We start from the raw sequence: 21,751 nt of genomic DNA, 5'->3' as shown, positions 1-21,751 counted from the left end.
ACTGTGAGAATTTAGAGTTGGTTTGAGGGTCCAAGTGGTTCTAAGGGATGTGAACTCTCTTCTGGCCTTCATGGGTAGTTATACATGTGCCACACAGAAAATAAAAATAAACAATTCTCTCAGAAGTTACTGTGTAAATAAGTAATTTTTTAAAAATGATTTATTTATTTATTTTATGTATATGAGTACACTGTAGCTGTCTTCAGACATACCAGAAGAGGGCATCAGATCCCATTACAGATGGTTGTGAGCCACCATGTGGTTGCTGGGAATTGAACTCAGGACCTCTGGAAGAACAGCCAGTGCTCTTAACCGCTGAGCCATCTTTCCAGCCCCAATAAGTAATTTTTAAAACACCATACAAAGGGTGCTTTGCCTGAGTGTATGAGTGTGCACTGCTGAGGTCCTGCTGCTTATAGAGATACGAAGAAGGTGCTGGAGGTCTTGGAACTGTAGTTGTAGACTATCGTGAGCTGCTATGTGGGTGCTGGGTATTGGACCTGGGTCCAGTGCGAGACACACACACACATACACACACACACACACACACACACACACAGACACACACACACAGACACACACACAAATGTGACTTTAAAGTGCTTATGTTCATCTTTGTTTTGGCATTTTCATTTGAGAATATGAACTTGAACACTCAGTCCAACACTCAGGCCAGAGGATCTTTCTTTCCCCCTGACTCTCTAACACAGCAGCACAGGACCTGGCTCATGATAACAAGCTGTATGTGCCTGCTTTATGAGAACAGCACTGCTGGACGTGCTGTGGAGTAGCAGTGAGGGACAGACAGCTCCCTGGCCATCACTGAGCTTCCGCTCTAACAGGCAGAAGAGAGTAAACAAGTAGAGTAAAGGCAGGTGCTGAGTTAACCATTGGAGCAGACGCGGGCGGCGTTGGGAGGCTTCCTCCGGGTGGCCCTCCTTGATGACACTCTTGTCTGAAGGAGCGGGGTAAGGACATCCAAGCTCACGGAAGAGCAAGGATTTGGGCACTGGGATGCTATGCCATCAAACAGATGGGTAACGCTAAAGTGAATAATCTGTCAAAGACCCATCAGCGCCCATTCACTGGGTACACATTCTGAAAGACCAAGGCTGTATTGTAGAATCAATGGTCTGAATCTCAGTTCATCCACACTTTCAATTTCAGCCTGGAAATGAGTTACCCAGAGTCACGTTTGCTTCTCTTTGCTTCCAGGACAGTTTACATTCGGGAATGGGAGAATCACTGAAAACCAAGGAGAATAAGCTCTCCCCAAGGCTTTCCCACTTAGTTAGCGGCAACTCTAGCAGGTGTATGTAGCTGGACAAACTCCTAAACTCCTATTTTAAGAGCTCAGTGCTTTCCAGCAGTGTGAAGACAGTTCGGGATGAAAGGACCACCTAGGAGCAGGTTCCCCCGTGAACAGACAGCTCATTAATCTACTGTCTAGAGGACTAGCCTTAAAACCCTGGCACTCAGCCTACAAGCAGATGCACCATCTATCAAGGTGAAGATTACACGGATTAACTATTACTGGCTTTGATCACTGTCCACACTGTTTATCACACCTGACAGAGAGCAATTCATGTGGATGGTGACTCTCACCAGCTCTCAGGCACTTCCTAACACAGTATTTTCATCTAGAGTTAATAAAACACAAACGTTTACAAATATCAAAGTCACAAACTGAGGCAATGTGAATTTTAGGACACTTTCAAAAGATATTACAGAAATGTATCTTATCACTGCACCATCATTCTTGGCTCTTTCAAGAATATATATGTATATATAATATCTATATATATGATACTATATACTTAGGTTTATTAATTCAAGGATCATGGAAGTAAAGCAGATAAAATAATTAATATAAACAATAATTAATATAAAGTTTTCTTCCTTGAAATATTTTCTTCAAAAATTGACATACATATAAGTCTCCTTGTTATCAAGTTCCAATTCTGTGGCCAGCACCAAGAACCCTTTATAGATCTCTCTCTCTCTCTCTCTCTCTCTCTCTCTCTCTCTCTCTCTCTCTCTCTTTCTTTCTCTCTCTCTCTCTCCACGTGGATGTCACAGACCAACCTTAGGTATTCTGCCAATAAATAGTCTTCACCGTCTTGAAGGCATCTTGAGCATCTATGATCTTCTGTAGGTGAAAAGATTCTCTAGCTTTGTGCCTTTGTCTCAAGTTACCTCAAACATTACTGAACTGCAACTAACCCTTGAGTTTTGCAAGCCCACGGTGATACCTGCAGGGGTTCTTGTTCAGTCTGTCTTAAAAAATTCTCCTTTAACCCCACTATAAAGCACAAAGTTTATCCAGGGCTTGGAGAATTGCACAAGTGTAAATTCTAACAGCTTGAAACCTGACAGGATCAATGTTATACCTCACGGCCTCTCTACCTGAATGACTGTCCTAAGTCCATGTGGTGTTTCCTGGCTCTAAGGTAGAGGAGGTAGCCAGACAGCAATGGTATCTTGTAAACTATAGCACTGACCCTCAGGTTCTCTGTGTGCAACTCTGTTTCCTACCTTAGGTTTAGTTCCTTCTTTAATTATCACATATCTCAGAAGGGTGCTTGTGAGATTGCTTGAAATACCAAAAGCAAGCTTGACAACTGCAGTTTGAACTACGGGATCCATACAGTGGAAGGAGAGAACTGACTCTGACACATGCTCCACGGGATGATATGCTCCATGTATACACATGCATGTACATATATGTACATACACACAAAAATAAAAACAATCTCAAAATAATTTCTTAAATTTATTGACAGTACTTTTGTAATTCCTATTTATTCTCCACTCTCCATTTCTCTTTAAAAATATTTAAAATAATTTTCATATATATATATATGTATATATATATGAATGAATGTTTTGTCTACAGGTATACATGTGAACCATGTGTGTGCCTGTTGCCTGTGAAGGTCAGAAGTGGGTACAGCATTCCTTGGAACTGGAATTACAAATGGTTGAGAGCTACCATTAGCTGGGTAGCTGAGCCTGGGTCCATCTGCTAAGCCATCTACCAGTCCACTTGCTTCTCCTTTGAAATGTTTCTGTAATTCCTACTGACTTACACAACTTCAGATGTCTCCAGTCAGTCCCTATCTACTCAGTCACTTTGTACAGCCTGTTGGTGAACATTCCCTCTGTCCCTCCTTTCTTTCCAAGATTTGCTTGCCTTTTTGGGGGGCTTTTTGGCTCTGGGACTCTGCTTATTGCTCTTGGCAAAACAACTACTTCCATCCCTGGAAATGAGGATGAGGAAAACTGTTTCTCAAGGCTCTGAGCTATGAAAGCAGCTGCTGCTGATAAATTTGCGCCTCGTTACTCAGGGTAGAACTGTACAGCTGGAAGTGAATCATAGTCTACGAGGATTCTACATCAAGGCTGCTTCCCAAGTATCTTTGTTGCCCTTTATTGTAAGACATCTGTTTGGACAGGGTCTTGCCATTTAGCCCAGGCTACTGTGAACCCTGTGATCCTTCTGCCTTAGCCTCCTGACCGCGGTTTGCTAAACTTCAAAGAAAATGATACTGGGACCTGCAGAGGATACATACATTACATACATACTAAGGCAAGACAAGTAACGAGGAATTTCAATTAGTCTATCCAACTAAAAGCCTTCACTCTAGATCAAACATTTAACTTAATCATGTGTTGTTATACAGGTATTTTTGTTTATTGTCCGGTGTGTGTGTGTGTGTGTGTGTGTGTGTGTGTGTGTGTGTGTGTGTGTGTCTGTGTTCATGCAGAGGTGTCCTTTTCTATCACTCTCCCTGGTTTTTGTTAACCTGTCTGGCCAGCAAGCTCCTGAGATCCCTCCACACTGGTGTTAGACACGCATGGCCACAGTGGGTGCTGGTGATCTGCACCCAGGGCTTCATGCGTAGGTAGCAAGTGCTCTCAGCCACTGAGCCATCTCCCCAGCCTAGTGTCTTAATTTCTAAAAGTGATCCCCCCACTTACGCTTTGAAAATGAACAGATTCATCACTCATGGTGACTGCAGGTAAGAGTCTGTGTACCTGAGCCCCAAGCACCCATCCGCCACTCAACAGCCCACTCAGGGGTCACATCATCTACCCTGTCTCTTCATCGTCTGTTCTGGATCACAAGCCTACTTTTTGAGGGGTTCAATTGTTTTATAATTCATTCTCTATTTAGATCTTTTCTGCTCTTCCTCTGTTCCAAGGCTTTGTGGTAGTTTCTTGTATAAAACAAACCATTTTCAAAGCTATGGCATTGAACGATGTCAAAAAGATTTACTGGGTGAATTTTTATAGAGAACAACATACACCTTACACAGCCACATAACCATGGTGTATTTTGAAGTATTTTCAGTCTTTCTTCTCTCTCCCTCCCTTTCCTCATGTAGGCAAACAACCCCTTATTCCTCTCGGGCTCCAGACAACCAATGGTCTGCTTTGTTTTAGTGTCAACATGGAGAACTGTATATACACAGAATCACACAGTTTATACTTTTTTTCATTTGGATCCATTCTTACTGTTGTCATTGCTTAATTCTTTGTCCCTTTTTGCTGCTGAGTAAAATTATACTGTATACCTAACTTTTTTTTTGTTGTTGTTTTTAAGATTTATTTTATTCATAGATGGTTGTGAACCACCATGTGGTTGCTGGGAATTGAACTCAGGATCTCTGGAAGAGCAGTTGTGCTCTTAACCACTGAGCCATCTCTCCAGCCCCCGCTATTTTTTTTTTTTTAAGATTTATTTATTTATTCCATGTATGTGAGTACACTGTCACCATTTTTGGACAGACCAGAAGAGGGTATCGGATCCCATTACAGATGGTTGTGAGCCACCATGTGGTTGCTGGGAATTGAACCCAGGTCTTTTGGAAGAGCAGTCAGTGCTCTTAACCACTGAGCCATCTGTCCAGCCCACATTTTTTTACCTGATCAGTTTTGGCAAACACTTTGGCTGCTCCCAGACTGGAGCTACCATGGACGAAGCTGCGATGCATAGTCATCTCCAGGTGCTGGCATACGCTTCTGTCTTCAAGTTATGTGCTGGAGGCTCTCACTACAGAGCCTTCACTGGGCAGGCTTGGTGTGCAGACCAGGCTGACCTTCAGCTTACAGACAGAGAGTCACTTGCCGGCTACTTAGAGACAGGGCCTCTCTCTGTGGCCCAGGCTGGTCTAGAACTCATGGACCTCCTCCAACATTATCCAAGTGTTGGGATTACAAGCTTGAGCCAGCACACCCACCTATAGATCCTCTTTTCTTTGACTACAAATCTTGGAATAAAATCCCCCAGCCATATGCAATATGCAAGGCATGTATTTAACTTTGAAAGCAGATAAAAATTTGTTTTTCAACTCAGCATCCTCTTATTTCTTAACACACACACACACACACACACACACACACACACACACACACACACACACACACTTTAAAGAGAGTGTTATTTGTTTCATATCTCAAGACTTTAAAAAAAATAGCCACAGCACTGGGAAGAGAAAGGCAGGTAGATCTCTGAGTTTGAGGCCAAGCTGGTCTGCCTAGTGACTTCAGGACAGCAAGAGCTACATAAAGACACCCTCTCTTGGAAAACAAAAACTAAAAGTCCACCAAAAACCCCCAAAACCCAACGAACCAACCAACCAAACAAAATGCTACAAATCAGTCATCTGTGCCCACATTTCCCCATTAGTTTGCTAATGGTACCACCATCAACTAAGTTACGTGCTACGTATCCACATACCCCTCTGCACTTGACTACAGAGCATACCCAACAGTTTACACTGAGGTATTTCTTTCACATCATTACTTACTTTTAAGGAACAGAATGGATTTCCTTGTTTGCAGATTTAGAAAATATATTACTAAACACTTCAGCTGTATTTACATCTTTTCTTTCTTTTTTTTTTTTTTTTTTGGTTCTTTTTTTTTCTGGAGCTGGGGACCGAACCCAGGGCCTTGTGCTTCCTAGGCAAGCGCTCTACCACTGAGCTAAATCCCCAACCCCCATCTTTTCGAATATTCACTGTATCCAGTTCCTAAAAAATTTGCACTAATTCATACTTTTTGGCTTTATTACTCTTCATGGAGGCTTACGTTTTTATTATTCTTTTTTGATATAAGACTAATTTAAAACATATGGTTAACATGCATTCTTTAAAGCATATGGTCTATGAATCCCTTTTTACTTTATAATTATACATTGAAGTCATGAAAGCAAAATCATGAAAATGTAAATGCTCAACTCATTTCTCTTTTTAGAATCTTATGTTTTAGTCACTTTTCAATGTCCCCAAGACTGTATTTCAGAAAGTATTTTAAAAATGTATGCGTTTTACCTTATATACATGAGTGTTTTGCACATGTGCAGGTTTGTGCACCGAGTGTGTCTGGTGCTGCTGTGGTCAAAAGAGGGCACTGAAGCTGGAGTTAGAGAGGTGTAAGCTGTTACAGGGATGCAGGAACTAAAGCCATGTCCTCTGTGAGAACTACAAGTGCTCTGAACCGCTGAGCCATTAGAACACAGTTCTGAAGTCCAAATGGTTTGCTGTTGCATATGTAACGGTGAAGATGGTTTAGGTTGTGAAGGACGTGGACTATTACTACTCAAGCGCCAGGTGCTTCTTAACAACCCAACAAGCATGTGCTCACCTTAACAAACTCCTTTCTCTCAATCATCTCATTACCATCTGCATCCAGCATTTTAAAAGCAACATGGAACCCAGAGTGAGGCTCTGCAAGGAATGAACAAGGAACACCTATTAGTCATTGGGGAAAAGCTAAGTATTTGTAGCCAGAAAAACCTCCAAATTTAAAATAAATGACCAGAAACTATGTAAGCAAGAGCTGGACTGAGAAAAGAGGATCCGTTTCCGTTTTCTTTCTTTTCTTTTGTTTTTGAGATACAGTATGCACCACCACAGTGCAGCCACGAAGAAGGTCGTCTTTCAAACTGTACTTGATGTTAAAGCCCATGTGTCTTGGCGCCTCCCTTGAGTTGTGGCTGTGCTGCTCGCCCTTAACAACTCAGTGCTCTGAGAACTCGCTTCTTCGCCTCCGCCTCCAGCTTCCTCTGCTTTCACAGTACTCCTGCTATTTTCATACAATCATCATCATTGTTATTGATATTACTATTATTACTATTATTATTATTATTTTCATTACTTTCTTAGTTTTTTTAACTTTTAATTTTGCCATTTTTTGGACATATTATAATAATGTATATGGCAGGTCCATATTCCTCTAATAGAATATGTAAAATTTTACACATCTACAGAACACTTAGCAAGACTAAGATAAACACTGGCACAGAATTATGAACCATGAACAACAGACTCTATAATTTTCACTAATGCTGTGTTTTGTTTTAGAATGCAGCAAGGTATGCTGTGTTAAGTCACCAAGTCTACTTAGATCATCCACGTCTGGGAGTCCCTTGGTCTTTTCCTAGTTTTTACCACTAGAATACTTTTGAAGGGCAGGAATATTGTTCAACTTCAAATAAAGTTGTTTTTGAAAAAAATCCCTGAGAGGCCAAACATCCTTTAATCCCAGAGACAGAGGCATGTAAATCTTTGTGAACTCAAGAGAGTTCCAAACCAGTCTGGGTCACTGTGAGACTTTCTCTCAACTAAACAACCCTCCCCCCACCAAATAAAACAACAAAATATTCATTCATTCTCCTTCCCCCCTCTCTCTGAGAAGGCTTTCTCAGAGAGCATTAACCATGATTTTTTTTTTCTTTCCCATTTTATCAGATAATACTAGCCATGGTCTCTCTCTGAGAAAACTAACCATGATTTCTCTCACCCTATCTGTCTCTGACACAAAGTTTCTGGGTATGGGAGAGAGGAGATCTCAGAACACAATCTAATTTAATATTATTTCGTTAAGGTTCCTGTGTGTGTGTGTGTGTGTGTGTGTGTGTGTGTGTGTGTGTGTGTGTGCACGTGTGCGCACACGAGTGTCTCTGGTGCGTGCACACATGGACGCCAGTACTGTGGATGGCTTCCGTAACTGTGCTCCACCTTAGTGCCCACCCTCACAGACTCTGGAGCTTTTCCCACTCAGACTGCCTTCACCCCTCAGGCTTTTCCTGAGGAACTCATGCTCTCCTGCTTGTATAGTAAGCACCTTACTTTACCCACTGAGCAACCTCACCAGCCCTATGACCAATGTTCTTAGTCATAAGGAGACAAATACCAAATTTCAAAAGTCCTGCTTGTTAAGGATCTGAATTTGGGGCTAGAGAGATGGCTCAGTGGTTAAGAGCACTGACTGCTCTTCAGAGGTCCTGAGTTCAAATCCCAGCACCCACATGGTGGCTCACAACCATCTGTAATGGGATCCGATGCCCTCTTCTGGTGTGTCTGAAGGCAGCTACAGTGCACTCACATACATAGATGCATCTTTTTTTACAAAGAGGATCGAATGCCATATCCCAGCTGTAAGTAGAAGTGTGTGATGTACTTACTTGTGAGGATCGTAAGCAAGAAAAGATACTCGGTATACGAAATTACCCCTGGAGGATAAAGAACAGAACAAGTCAGGAGATGAATAGTACTGAAACATCACCTCTGTAAAAACAGATGTTTCTACTCTACATCTCTTTGGTGGAAACCATTGAATAACAAAATTGAAACACAGCCAGGGTTTAAAAAGAGGGAACCATACTTCATCATCAACTTTTAGGAGGTCACAACAGTGAATCTTCTGTGCCAGTCTGCCTGGGCCAAGGAGTGCACACTATTTATGGGTGTGCCTAGGAGGGTTCTCCAGTTGAAATCAGCCTGTGAATGGGTATACAGCAGTATAGCAGACTGATCTCTCACACATGAGCATCAACCGGTCTGTCCAGCAAGATGCTGAGGAAAGTGGAGCTCTCCCTTCTCCCTTTCCTTACCTGCTAGGCATCTCACTCCATCCCCTATCCTCTCTCCCCTTCTCCCTTTCCTTACCTGCTAGGCGTCTCACTCCATCCCCTATCCTCTCCCCTTCTCCCTTTCCTTACCTGCTAGGCATCTCACTCCATCCCCTACCCTCTCCCCTTCTCCCTTTCCTTACCTGCTAGGCATCTCCCTCCATCCCCTATCCTCTCCCCTTCTCCCTTTCCTTACCTGCTAGGCGTCTCACTCCATCCTCTATCCTCCTCTATCCTCTCTCCTTCTCCCTTTCCTTACCTGCTAGGCATCTCACTCCATCCCCTATCCCCCCTCCTTCTCCCTTTCCTTCCCTGCTAGGCGTCTCACTCCATCCCCTATCCTCTCCCCTTCTCCCTTTCCTTTCCTTACCTGCTAGGCATCTCACTCCATCCCCTATCCTCTCCCCTTCTCCCTTTCCTTACCTGCTAGGCGTCTCACTCCATCCTCTATCCTCTCCCCTGACACTGGGGCTTCCATTCCTGGCTCGATCAAGACTCCCTCTTCCCGAATGACTCTAGCTTGTGCCGAGTTGACAAAACACTATCCAGCACAGATGGGTAAGTGGCTTGAGCCCAAGCTGGTGAATAGGCTCTAGGGGTGTGGCTCCAGGCAGTGGTTCAGGAACAAGTCATGGTTGAAGCTGGGCTACTATGAATAGTGCTGCATGATTTCTACTGAGAATGCTGGGTCACTGACTCTTTTGTGGGGAGGCTGTGTGTGGACTTGATGACTGGACAGTTATACTTAGAAATATGAGGCCATGGGCAAAGTGACTGGCGTTGACACAAGGCAGTATTCAGAGCCTGAGAGCCCATATTTAACTGCGGGGCTTGAAAAATGGGTACGGGGTATGTCTTAGCTCCAAACCAAGCTGGCTTTGGAACGAGCTCTATACTTGGTCCCTTAATAAACTTTCTTGACAGACAAAACCACACAGAATAATGACACTTACTTATATATTATTATGTTAGATAATGAAACTTAAGTTCATTGTCAACTCATCAGTCTTTTTTGTCTTTCGGTCCCCACCTCTCACTGTGTATTTTGAAACAGAGTCTTCCTATCACAGCACTTCAAAGCCTCAGGAGTAGGTGTTCCACATGCTGGGTACGGACTTCCTGTCAATCACCAGCTCTTTATTTCCCTGCTTTTAGAGCAGGTTTTAGCGCTTCCTCAGAGAGAGGACCGTAGTAAGTCTTCAGATACTCTCTGAAGACTATTCAGCGTTTACATGAGGGGAGAATAAGTTCTATGTGTTTGTCATGTCTGGTTCCTGGCAGAAGTGCTCTAATGTTAGTTTGAGGATCAAAGCATTTCATCCCTTGGCAGCCTGAAAAAAGTGGAAAATAGTGTTTTTCTATATTTCAAAGGAATAGAGCAAAGAAAGAAAAAAATGAAAGAAAAAAAATCCCAACTTGTAGACTGTACTGGGCTTGGTGCCAAAGGAGATCTCTGTTCTTTAAACACAGGTAAATGTCCTCTAAGCATAGACAATTTCTGAAAAGAAAAATTCTAGTGTCTTTTTTTCAAACACGGACTTAAAAGTAAAAGATTTAAATAAACACTGTGGAGAAGGTATAACCATGAGCTTGTGCTCACGGTGCATTACAAGCACCAGAGAGCCAGCAGGGGCCAGCCTCTGCCTCAGAAAGCAGCTCTAAGAGCTCGCACCTGAGGGCGCTCAGGAAGGCTGTGCAGTACCCATTTGTTACCCTGAATGGTAAACTGAATGCTGCTAAGTGGCAGTTTCAAAGCAGAATAAACTTGGAATGATCCTTTCATTATTTGTCTATTTAATGTATGGATGGTTTGCTTGCCTATGTCTTTACACCATATGCATGAGTTACAGACAGGTGCGAACTGCCACGTGGGCACTGGGAATTGAACCTGGGTCCTCTCAAAGAACAGTTAGTGCTCTCAACTACCACGCCATCTCCCCAGCCCAAGTTGGGAAATGTTTTTTTTTTTTTCCCCCCAAAAACATAGTGTTAAAATTTTAATAAAGACTCTGAAGAGGGCACTAGGAGAGATAAGGAAACAGTTCTCACACTCCAGAAACATTTTGAAGTTGGAACCACACTCAGACACGAATATGTTCAGTTAACAGCATTTGAGGACCTTGTTTCCCAAGAAGGCTGGATTACCCCTCTCCATGGGGATTTATTTATATCATACAACAACATGCTTTCAATTCAGTGGTCAGAACATCCTTGAGGAAAGTGTGCTATGACAATCTAGCTGTTTAAAAATGCAGAATAATCATAACTCATAATTTACTTTTCTTTGATATGCAGAGTGAATTATTTTTATCTCAAGAACATTTTACCTTTTGCTAGTTATGTTATAAATTCTGATAAAACTTATATGGGGTGAAATGGAGCAATGTAAATTGTTATTTATACAATTTTATTAACACTGACAATTTTATTAACATTGAGGTACAGGTGACTAAAACTGCTGTTGACTCTTCTTCCTTGGAAATTTATATTTTAATGGAAAACTAAAATCAACAAGCAAACAAAAATTCCTGTTAAATCCTTCCTCAAAGTTTTCCTGTTTGTTAAGCTCCATTATTAATTAGCTCGACTGACTTTGGAATCCCTGCTAAGGTACCGCTGTGGTACTGAGGGCATTCGCAGAGAGGTGGATCTGAGAGGGATGGCCCTGTCCAAAGGCTGGGGGGTCCTGGACTGACAATGGAGAAAGTATGGATGCCAGAATTGATCTTTCTCTGCCTCCTCCTTGTCATAAATACAGGGAAATGTTGAGTCTGTCAACTTCAGAACACATACATTCCTGAAATCCCCAATATGAAACTGTAGACCATTATCTCTTAAAGCGCAAAGGCTTAGTCTGCTGTCTTGGTTTGGAGCGATTCAACAGAGCAGAGGTTCTCAACCTTTCATACAGTCCCTCATGGTGTGGTGACCTCCAACCACAGAATTATTTTGTTGTTACTGCATAACTGTAATTTGCTATTGTTATGAATCGTAACATAAATGTCTAATGTGCAGGATAGCTGCTATGGGACTCTTTTGTGAGGCACAGGTTGAGAAACACTGTTATAGGGGTTACTGCAGTGTACAGACCATTGGGCCATTCAGTATATGTAATATTGTGAAATTCTGTGCTCTCTACTATATATTAACATACTGAGGGCGAACAGAAATCCACAAACCAGCTATTGATTCATATTACTAATACATAGAATTAGGTGTACACACGTATGTATGTATGTATGTATGTATGTATGTATGTATGTATGTATGTATTCATTTGGAATAGACCCTGGAGATCAAACTCAGGACCTTCCCTGTTAGCCAGGGGCTCAATACCACTGAGCCATTCCCTAACCACTGAGCCATCCCCTAGAGCTATTTTGAAGTTTCCTAAATGCTTATTTTTCAAACCAACCACTCTTTCCCCACCATGTTTGCTTTCCAATGTCACTGGCAGCTTTCTCTTGACTTTCTGTTTCTTTTTCATCTTTCTTCCTATCTGACTTCCTTCTCTACTGTCCTGTTTAGGATCCATAAATAATTAGTCAACCTGGGTTGGGGATTTGGCTCAGTGGTAGAGCGCTTGCCTAGCAACCGCAAGGCCCTGGGTTCGGTCCCCAGCTCTGAAAAAAAAAAAAAATAATTAGTCAACCTTTTTCTAAGTAGTTAATATTCTTAATGGCTTCCTCCAGGACTGTCCTCTACTTGCCAAACATAACCTTAGCTTAATTCACCTGCAGCCCTTTACTGCTCCAGGTGAGATGCAGGAGGATAATCAATGTTGACCAGTGACTCTATGCTTCATGGACTATGTCTCTGCTTAAGGCTTCTCCAAATTCTTTTATTATTTTCTTACCATAGAAGCTTCTTCCAACCTCCTCTCTCTAGACATAAGCCCTTCTACTCTGCTTCGTCTAGGCGGTTCCCCAATACTCGCTACTAATTTTGCAAACACAGGATGTCAGACGAGCATTACCTATCTGTTCTTCCCTCCTGGCATATCAGAAAACCTAGCAGTCGGTGGTGCGGCAGTCCTTTTAGCTTTCTAGAATCTCTTTCCATACTTTCCGGGACTTTGTCCTGCTTAAACCCCCAACCCCTTCCCTCCCCTCAATAAGAAATATGCTCACACTCACCCTCAGCTATCTGTCTGCACCTCGGCCTGCTCCTAATCCCCCGCCCGTGTGCTGGCCGCTCAGCCAGGCTTCAAACACGTTCTCACGGTGGCACCCAAAATCTGCACCATGGCCACAGATCTCACTCCACACTAACCTACATCCCTGTAAGCAGCAAGTACTCAGGACAAATGGTGGGCTATAGCTGCTTCACACGAAGGACAGAGAAAAGCCAGGATCCAATGCAGAAGACTGGGTTCCAGAGGGAGGAAGGGACCAGCATTAGACATCACAAAGGAGTGACAAGAGAGTTTGGAGAAGCCTGCCGTTCTGGGGGTGCAGCTGGAGGGTGTGGGGGTGGGGAGTAGGAGCCTTTCTAAAAGGGAGCACAGGCGGCCACGGCGAAGAGCAACCGCGCTCAGCACACGAGCTCACAGTCACAGGAAACCCCATCCCATTTGGTTTGGGTTTTGGTGAGAAAGCATGGTCCTCAGTGCTGAGCAGTTCCACACTGTCATTCCTCATGACTTGGCGGGCTGTAGCTGGTGCCATCTTGACAGGGAACCTACTATTTAAAACTGATACCTCGGGGACTTGAGAACAAATCAAGGACTCTAAAATCAACTGACCACAGAGCCAGGACGAGGTAGCCGTGAAGAATTTGCAGGTGTCTGGGAGCTGGGGTCAGGCACTGAGGATTATAGGAGGAAGACACGCTGCTCTTGGTGGCTAGGGCAGATCTCTTCCACTGAGAGTAACACGGAGTCTGACAGCCCTAACCAGTGGGAAGGTCACCCTTCAGAGGGATGTATTTGCTAGAAGATCCTGTTGTAAAGACTCAGAATTCTGAAGCTACAGGGAACTCTCTCTCACAGCTGCAGCCCTCCAGCAGGGTCACTTAGTGGGTTTGAAAGTAAAGGGACAAGCCTGTCCGTAAGGATCTCTGTGCTGTGTTTTTCTTCCCTTACTCCCTGCACATTTGGGAGATGCACTCAGGAATGAGGCTCTTGTAGATAACAACTCCTAAGTCTCCGGAGGATGGGAAAACCCGTCAGGCCCACAGTCTGCAAAGCTAACTGTGGCCAACAGAGGGCCCCTACACTCAAGTGAAGACTGCTCTGGCTGACTTCTGACCTGTGTCCAGTGCAGGCTCACAGCAGTGTGAACCATAGCACACAGTCACAGGACACAAGTCTGCAAGTCCAACTGACAGTGCTCCTAATGTACCCACTGCAGGATCTAACCCTAGAGTACTCAGAAAGAGCTGCTCCATTACTGCCATTTCTCCTTTCTTCATTTATACTATTTTTATTAGTATTTTGCCTTTATCCTAGTATTTTTAAATTTTTTATGTGAATGAGTATTTTGTCTGCATATCTGAATACATGTGTACCACTTGCATGGCTGGGGCCCTCAGAGTCAGAAAAGAGTACTGGATCCCCTGGAACTGGAGTTATGGATAGGTGCTGGTTATCTGCAAAAGCAAATTAATTCTGAAGATTCTTTAATGGAGTTCAACCATCACAGATCAAATGAACTCAATAAGACAGTTACAGAGTACTCTATCCAACATCCTTTTGAGTTCTTCTCTAAAACAGATCATATCATAGGTCCAAAAGCAAGTCTTAATAAATATAGAAAGTGAAATAATTCCTGTATCTCCTCAGATCACAGTCAATAAAAGCAGTAATCAAGTTAAAGAACCCATTGAAACCAAACATGTATCTCTATATATGCTGTCTTCTATTGTGTAATGCAGTTTTAGGTAACAAATCACTGGGTCACTGTAGAAACTGACAACTTCCACAAATCAAACAAAAGTGGAAGCACAACTTATCAGAGCCTTTGGGATACAAGTAAGATGTCTGTTGAGTTTATAGCTATGACTGCCGTGTTAAAAAACTACAGAGGGGCTGGCGTTGAAGAACCCTGTTATTGAGGTTGTAGTCCACCATGTGCGGAGAGCTCTCTGAGGTTTTAGCAAAACGTAGGACTCCCTTTCTCAGTGGGGCTTCCCTTTCTCTGCCTAACCTTCCTTGGAGAGAATATCTCTGAGCACAGTGACCTTATCTGAAGCATGACTCAGCACACGAGTCACAGTCTAGCTTTCCAGCCTTGTGATCATCATTAACTATGTTATGACCAATCATCCCTTCCCACACTTGCCCCTAAGAGCCCTTATACACCCAAACCCTGGAACAATAGACAGAGCTGTCTCAGGAAGCTGTCTCCGACTGTCACCATACTCACTCACCTGAACCCTGCTTGCTCCTTCTCCCTCTGACCTGGTGGGCCGGTGGCCACCAGGAGAAGGGAGACCCATAGGCTGGGGATGGCTTAGTTAGTAAAGTGCGTTCTTTGCAGGCACAAGGACTGGAGTTCAAACACTATCGACGACATAAAAATCCAGGCTGTAGGAGCATGCTGTAACTGCGGCACTGGGGTTTGGTGAAGAGGACCACAGGATACACAGACTAGTCTAGACTAATTGGTAAGATCCAGGCCAATGAGAAATCCTGTCTGAAAGGAGGTGGACAGTGTTCTTGAGGATGGCACTATGGGTTGTTTTCAGGCCTTCACATGGAACTGCACATATCAGCATATGCACATATACTGAAAAACAGTGATCTCATATTTGAGTAGCTTAAAGGCACATCTAAGTGTTAGAAAATCAAGAACAAGGCAAACCTCAAAGGAGAAGACAGCAAGAAAAATGAGGGCAGAAATTATGAATTAATGAATTGAACATTAAAAGAACAATACAAAGACTTAATGAAACAAAGACAGTAAGTTTTTAGAAAATGAACAAGACAGAAAAACTGTTAGTCAAATGAAAAGAGAGGGAGGATGCAATCAATCAAATGAGAGGCAAAAGTGGTGACATCGTAGCAGACCCCACTGGGGTCCAGAGGGTCATTTGAAGGACTATTCAACCCCCCCAGAAAATCCCACAGAGGAGGACTCACAGACACAGGTACCCTACCAAAGTTAAATCAAGAGGGTATAATTATTTTAGACATGTCTACAATGAGCAATTAAAGTAGTAAGGGTCTCACACTAACACCATCAAGACCAGATTCCTTTCTTCATTCCACCAAACCTACTCAGGAAGAGGCAATGTTAATGTTCTTCAAACTGCTGCATAAAATAAAAAGGTAAGGAAACTACAAACTCATTGTAAGAAACTGGAATCAACCCTGATACCAAAACCACGTAAGAATACAGCAGCAACAGCAAACTGCAGACCAATTTTCCTGATAAACAGACACAAAAGTGCTCAGTAATTAGCAAATTAAATTTAGGAATGGACTAAGAAGCACAAATAGTGTGGCCATGTTGGTTATGTTCTAGGATGCAAGGACGGTTTAGACATAATACTAACGTAGGGACTGACGTCACACCACCGTTTCAGTCTGTGCAGGAAAGGTGCACAGGCATTGCAAAGGCAAGGACTGCGGGGTTGGCCTGCGTGCCCGTCCTCTCTTCTTTAGCATTTCCTTCAGCCTCTGTGAAGCATTCTTTCATGGTTTCCCTCTGCTTTTCTGGCTGTTCTGCCTGGCCTCCTAATGGGCCTTCATCTCGTCTACTTCTTGGCGTGGTGGTTATCACCTCAGGGTTTTCTGACCCTGGCTTACTCCTCACTTCACACACTTCCTCATTCCTTCTCTAGGACTTTACCACTGACGTCCTAGTAATTTATCTTTAATTGCTTAAAAAACTTATCTCTTACACCATGAATCATTTATTATGCCACGAAACACCTATTAAGTCATACGGCATAAATATCCTAGTTTAATCATTAACACTGCTTAGTTAAAGTATGTACACACACACACACACACACACACACACACACACACAAATTTAACAATGACTGAAATTACCTTTATCGCCTAGGTCTCTAAAAAACGTTGATCCACAACGTGCTGTTTGGATTCCTGACAGTACATCCTCGATATCCTTTGAATACACAAATTAAAATCTTTCAATTTAAGTACACAAGACCATCTTCCATGTCACCCCAAACAGACAAATAAAAGCCCCTGTAGGAGGAGGTGCTGACACTAAAATCTGGTTCCCTAATTGGTTCTTTATTTGGTCAATAAAGGAGGCTGGGGATCAATTGCTGGGCGGAAGGGATAGGTGGGGCTTCTGGGTTGCAGGAGGAAAAGAGCGTGGGGTGTGGGTGTGTGTGTGGGGTGTGGAAAAGCGTGGGTGTGTGTGTGTGGGTGTGTGGGGTGGGGTGGGGGGGTGGTGGGGGTGGTGTGGGGGTGTGTGGGGTGGGTGTGTGTGGGGTGTGTGGGGTGGGTGTGTGGGTGTGGGTGTTTCACTAGGTCTTGGAAGGAGAAGCTTGCAGCTATCATGTAAGATCTGGGGGAAGCTAGAACCAGTGGATAGCCAAGGAGGTGGGTGGAGGCTGGCTGGTGCAGGATAGCGGATAAGTTTAGGGAAGGAGATTCTGTGCCTAGCAATTTTCCTAGTAGGCAAATTCCAAAGTAATAAAACTGGGTGTTTTCATACATGGAGCAAAGGTGGGTAGAGAGAGAGAAGCTGGGTTGGTGATGGTGACTTGGCGAAGAATTAAGTCAGAGGAACAAAAGAGAAACTGGGAGTGGGGCTGGCAGGAGCCGATCTCTGAGCTAAGCCAGCAGAGGTCATAGTGTGGGCCGCAGTCACGCAAAGGCACACACCAAGCCCCCACGCTGCTTACCTTTTTTGCCAGCTTCTTGACTAGTGTTTTACCTGCAACAAAGGAGAGCCATGACTTAGTATTCACATTTCCCCCCAAACCCAGGCTGCACTAAGGAAGAAAAACCCTTCTAAAACAAACAGCTCAATTTAGGCTAGAAATAAAGTTGGCAGTTTTAGTCAACATCTTTAATGTAAAACCTGGAGACAGAGAGTTCTGAATCTGAGCACGAAGATACTACAGTTTCTACAAGATCAATTTTCAGTCATACACACTTGAATTCTTAGTCTTTCTTCCTGTTTGTGGGCACTGGACATTGGTTTGTGCCGCATTAATTCCTGTCTTGTTTGTTAAAATCAGTTTTGGTTTTAATGATTCAAAGAAGTCCCATCCATGTTTAGGAGACCTATTCTGAACCTAAACACCCTCTCAGCTTAGCATCTGCCAGCCCGGATTGAGGGGTGACCAAGACTGTTCATTCTGAGGGGACACTGCTCTTTATAATGTCTCATTAGATAGTACAGATAGGAAGGTCTTTCAAGTTTCCAGAACCCCTTTCTCTCAAAACCTTTTTATCACCACCACCACCACCACCACCACCACCACCACCACCACCACCACCACCACCACCACCACCACCACCACCCCACCACCACCACCACCACCACCACCCCCCTCCTCCTCCTCCTCCTCCACCATCATCTGTGTGTGCAGGCCTCTGCAGGCCACAGCGCCTGTAGGACAATGGACTTCTCCTCCCACCGTTTAGGAGGCAGGTCTCCCGGGCTTCTGCTGAGACCAGCTGGCCTGCAAGTCTCTGGGCAGTTCCCCTGCCTCTGCCTCTCGTGTGAATGTGGAAGTGCTGGGAGTGCAGATGTGCACCACTGCATCTGGCTCCTTCCATGGGTCCCAGGGACTGAACTCACATCCTGAGGCTTGTGCAAAAGTGCTTTTACCTCCCAAGCCATCTTGCTGGCCCCTTAGCCTACTTTATCACTCACATGATTTCTTACTGTTCACTATAATCCGACAGCAATAATATTGCTTCTTTTGTTGGAATTTATTCTGATAAAAACTTCAAGCTACATCACAGACAGAATAATACTAAACAGTTATTTTTTCTCTTCAATCAATCATGAGCAGCAAATCGTCTCATGAACCAAACTCCTTGTACAACACATGCATGGACTGTGAAAATCCTGGCGTCACACTGAACAGGTGAGTGCTTTCATACACTGTTTTGCACTCTGTGGCTCTTAAGTCAGGCTATAAGCTGACCAGAGGCAAATTCCATTACTTGCTCATGAAATGTCAAGATTAAAAAGTATTAATGAAAAGTTAATTGTGATTAATGATTTCTTAATTGCTTTGAGATTTTTGTGATCTTTATTTTATAGCTACAGTTCTCAACACTGACAGTACTTCAAAAGTCTTTGCTTGAATCCCATTCTAGAGATTCCCTATGGGGTTGGGGATTTAGCTCAGTGGTAGAGCGCTTGCCTAGCAAGCGCAAGGGCCTGGGTTCGGTCCCCAGCTCCGAAAAAAAAAAAAAAAAAAGAAAAGAGATTCCCTATAATTGTCTGAAAGTAGGCTTTACATGGAACTTTTTAAAAGCACCGATTCTCTGCCTCTACCCTGTACTGTGCAGAAAGGGTTGAGAACCACAAAACTAGGATCACTAATTAGAGCTGAAGCAATGCTTGTTAATTAGTTTTTTTCAAATTTTGTTATATTATTGGCTTTGTCATAACAAAGTTATTGTGTTACTATTACTATTGTTTAAAAAAGGAGGACAATTTTTGAGTTGAACACAGAATTTTTGGTAGGCAGTATGCTTGGGTTATGCATCAATCACTAATTATTTTTGTATTGCATGTTGGCTTTGAACCAAATAATTTATTCCTAGTTGTATATTTTTAACATTAATCCCCAAACTTGAAAAAGATAATGTCAATGAGAGGAGAAAAACTAGAAATAGTAAGTGGTATCTACCTCACAATTAGTGGTGAATGTCACTGTGCAGTTGTAGAGAGTGCTGTGCTCAGACCTGGGGGTTACAATGCTGCCATCCTCATCTTTCACTGGGTGTTGTGTGTCTGTGTGAAAGCTCTTGATGACTGGTGCCGTCCCAGGTGATGTCAGCTAGGTAGGTGACTGTATGATTTAGAGCCGTATGTGTCTGTGAAGTGTGTAAACCATAGGAATCTAATGCTGACTACTTGCTCTAGGAAACGGTATAACACACATATCTGTCTCCACTCCGGCTGTTTTGAGGCAGGTCATGCTATGTGGTCCTGGAGCTTGCTCTGCACTACAGGCGCACCTGAGACCAGCCACTCATCTGCCTTATTTCATGAGTTTGTGTGGCAACATGCCCAGGAGTATTTTAACTCTTTAATCTATCAGTTTAATTATGCATATAATTGTAGAGGCAGTTTTATCACTTTTAATTAAAATTCAAAATATTAGGTTAAATGTTGATCCTAATATAAATTTGTCATAATGCTTTTCTTTTTTGTTTCTTGAGGGTAGTCTTGCTATGCATCTCAGGCTGGCCTCTTCCCTTGGCGTGTGCCGTCACACTTGGTCTCTCCTAATGGCTCTCCAAAGTTTATGCCACAGACTTCACTGCCATGCGTAGTTCCACTTTTAGACATCAAGGCTAGCCCTACCAGTTTCTGAAAGACACTGCACTCTATCAGAAGGCACGTTGAGGTAGCAATGACTGAGAGTGTCAAGGTAGAAGAGGATCAAGAAGCTGAGGTGGCCTCTTATTGTATCATGGTGACATCCTGTGTTTGGACTTTAAAAAAAAAAAAATCATGTGCTTTAAAAAAATTAAGGCAATGTCAGCTTGCTTGCAGCTGAAAGTCGGGCTGCCTACAAGCTACCCCAGGAACATCCAATACCAGAGAAATGGCAATGAACAACACCACAGGAGAGCGTAACTACAAATGTGAGCACCATGCTGCCAGAACAGCCAGCAGGCAGGCAGTGCAGACCTCCTGAGGGAGGGTGAGTGCCTCAGGCACTGAACTGCAGGCAGGGAGTGCAGACCTCCTGAGGGAGGGTGAGTGCCTCAGGCACTGAACTGCAGGCAGGCAGTGCAGACCTCCTGAGGGAGGGTGAGTGCCTCAGGCACTGGACTGCAGGCAGGCAGTGCAGACCTCCTGAGGGAGGGTGAGTGCCTCAGGCACTGGACTGCATAGGTCAGTGCTCGGCACAGGAGTGCAGAATTAGTAACTGAGTACAAAGTCAGCGGTCAGAGTGCTTTTTTCCAGATCCTGGACTTTTAGATACAGTATTATTCTCATTTTACATACAAAACTAACAAGCAAGAGGACTTAGGCCATGATACTGGCACTGAAAAAATTATATTCTCAATCAGGTTTTTCAAAACTCAGGTACTGGACAACTTGGTACGGAGCCAAGTGAACAGAGCAGTGGGAACTGTGGACTCTTCCCAGAACTGATTCATCATGTAGCGTATGTCTGTGAAGACAGTTTTGTTGTGAATAAAAGTTAAAATAGAAACCCTGTTTATTCCATATTAATTACAAAGTCTGTCAATTTGTAAAACAGGGATCTGATCATGAAGCCGGAGTGGGTGTTGTCTGTCAGACTGATCGGGTGGTTTATATGTCGGGAAGGAGCCGGTGTCTACCACATCACTCCGCAGTCACAGGAGCATGGAGGTGGGACCTGGTTCCAGCCTCAGCTTTAGACACACGACAGAATTAACGTGGGAACTGAACGAAACGCTTAACTGTCAAAGAGGGGAGGCATGTTCTGAGCACTAAGTCAGTCTTGTGGGCTAAGGCTCTTGCTGTCATCTTCCAAAACAGCACAAGCTGATGCTGAGAAGTGAGCTTTAAAAATGAACAATTAAAATGCCTTTCAGTTTCTCATTAAAATAAACACAAAAGTGAAACAGCAAATCGTGTGTGTGTGTGTGTGTGTGTGTGTGTGTCTGTGTCTCTCTGTGTGTCTGTGTCTCTCTCTGTGTGTGTCTCTGTGTCTGTGTGT

General features: G+C 43.5%; 1 protein-coding gene across 2 annotated transcripts in view; it reads right to left on the bottom strand.

Moving 5' to 3' along the window:
* Micu2 (mitochondrial calcium uptake 2) overlaps nucleotides 1-21,751 on the bottom strand; it is a 78,819-nt gene that overhangs the window by 18,796 nt on the left and 38,272 nt on the right. The window contains exons 3-6 of one of the 2 annotated variants that reach the window (XM_032918366.1): nucleotides 17,747-17,778; nucleotides 16,920-16,995; nucleotides 8,474-8,521; nucleotides 6,652-6,734 (exon numbers count right to left, since the gene is read on the bottom strand). In XM_032918366.1, the coding sequence (XP_032774257.1) occupies nucleotides 6,652-6,734; nucleotides 8,474-8,521; nucleotides 16,920-16,995; nucleotides 17,747-17,778 (239 nt within the window). The remainder of the gene's footprint in view (nucleotides 1-6,651; nucleotides 6,735-8,473; nucleotides 8,522-16,919; nucleotides 16,996-17,746; nucleotides 17,779-21,751) is intronic. The other variant, XM_032918367.1, reaches the window with a different exon arrangement.

The sequence above is a fragment of the Rattus rattus genome, chromosome 12, assembly GCF_011064425.1.
Source record: "Rattus rattus isolate New Zealand chromosome 12, Rrattus_CSIRO_v1, whole genome shotgun sequence".
Classification (NCBI taxonomy): domain Eukaryota; kingdom Metazoa; phylum Chordata; class Mammalia; order Rodentia; family Muridae; genus Rattus; species Rattus rattus.
Note: the sequence above shows the minus strand (reverse complement) of the source record. Positions and strands in the feature narration are given on the sequence as shown.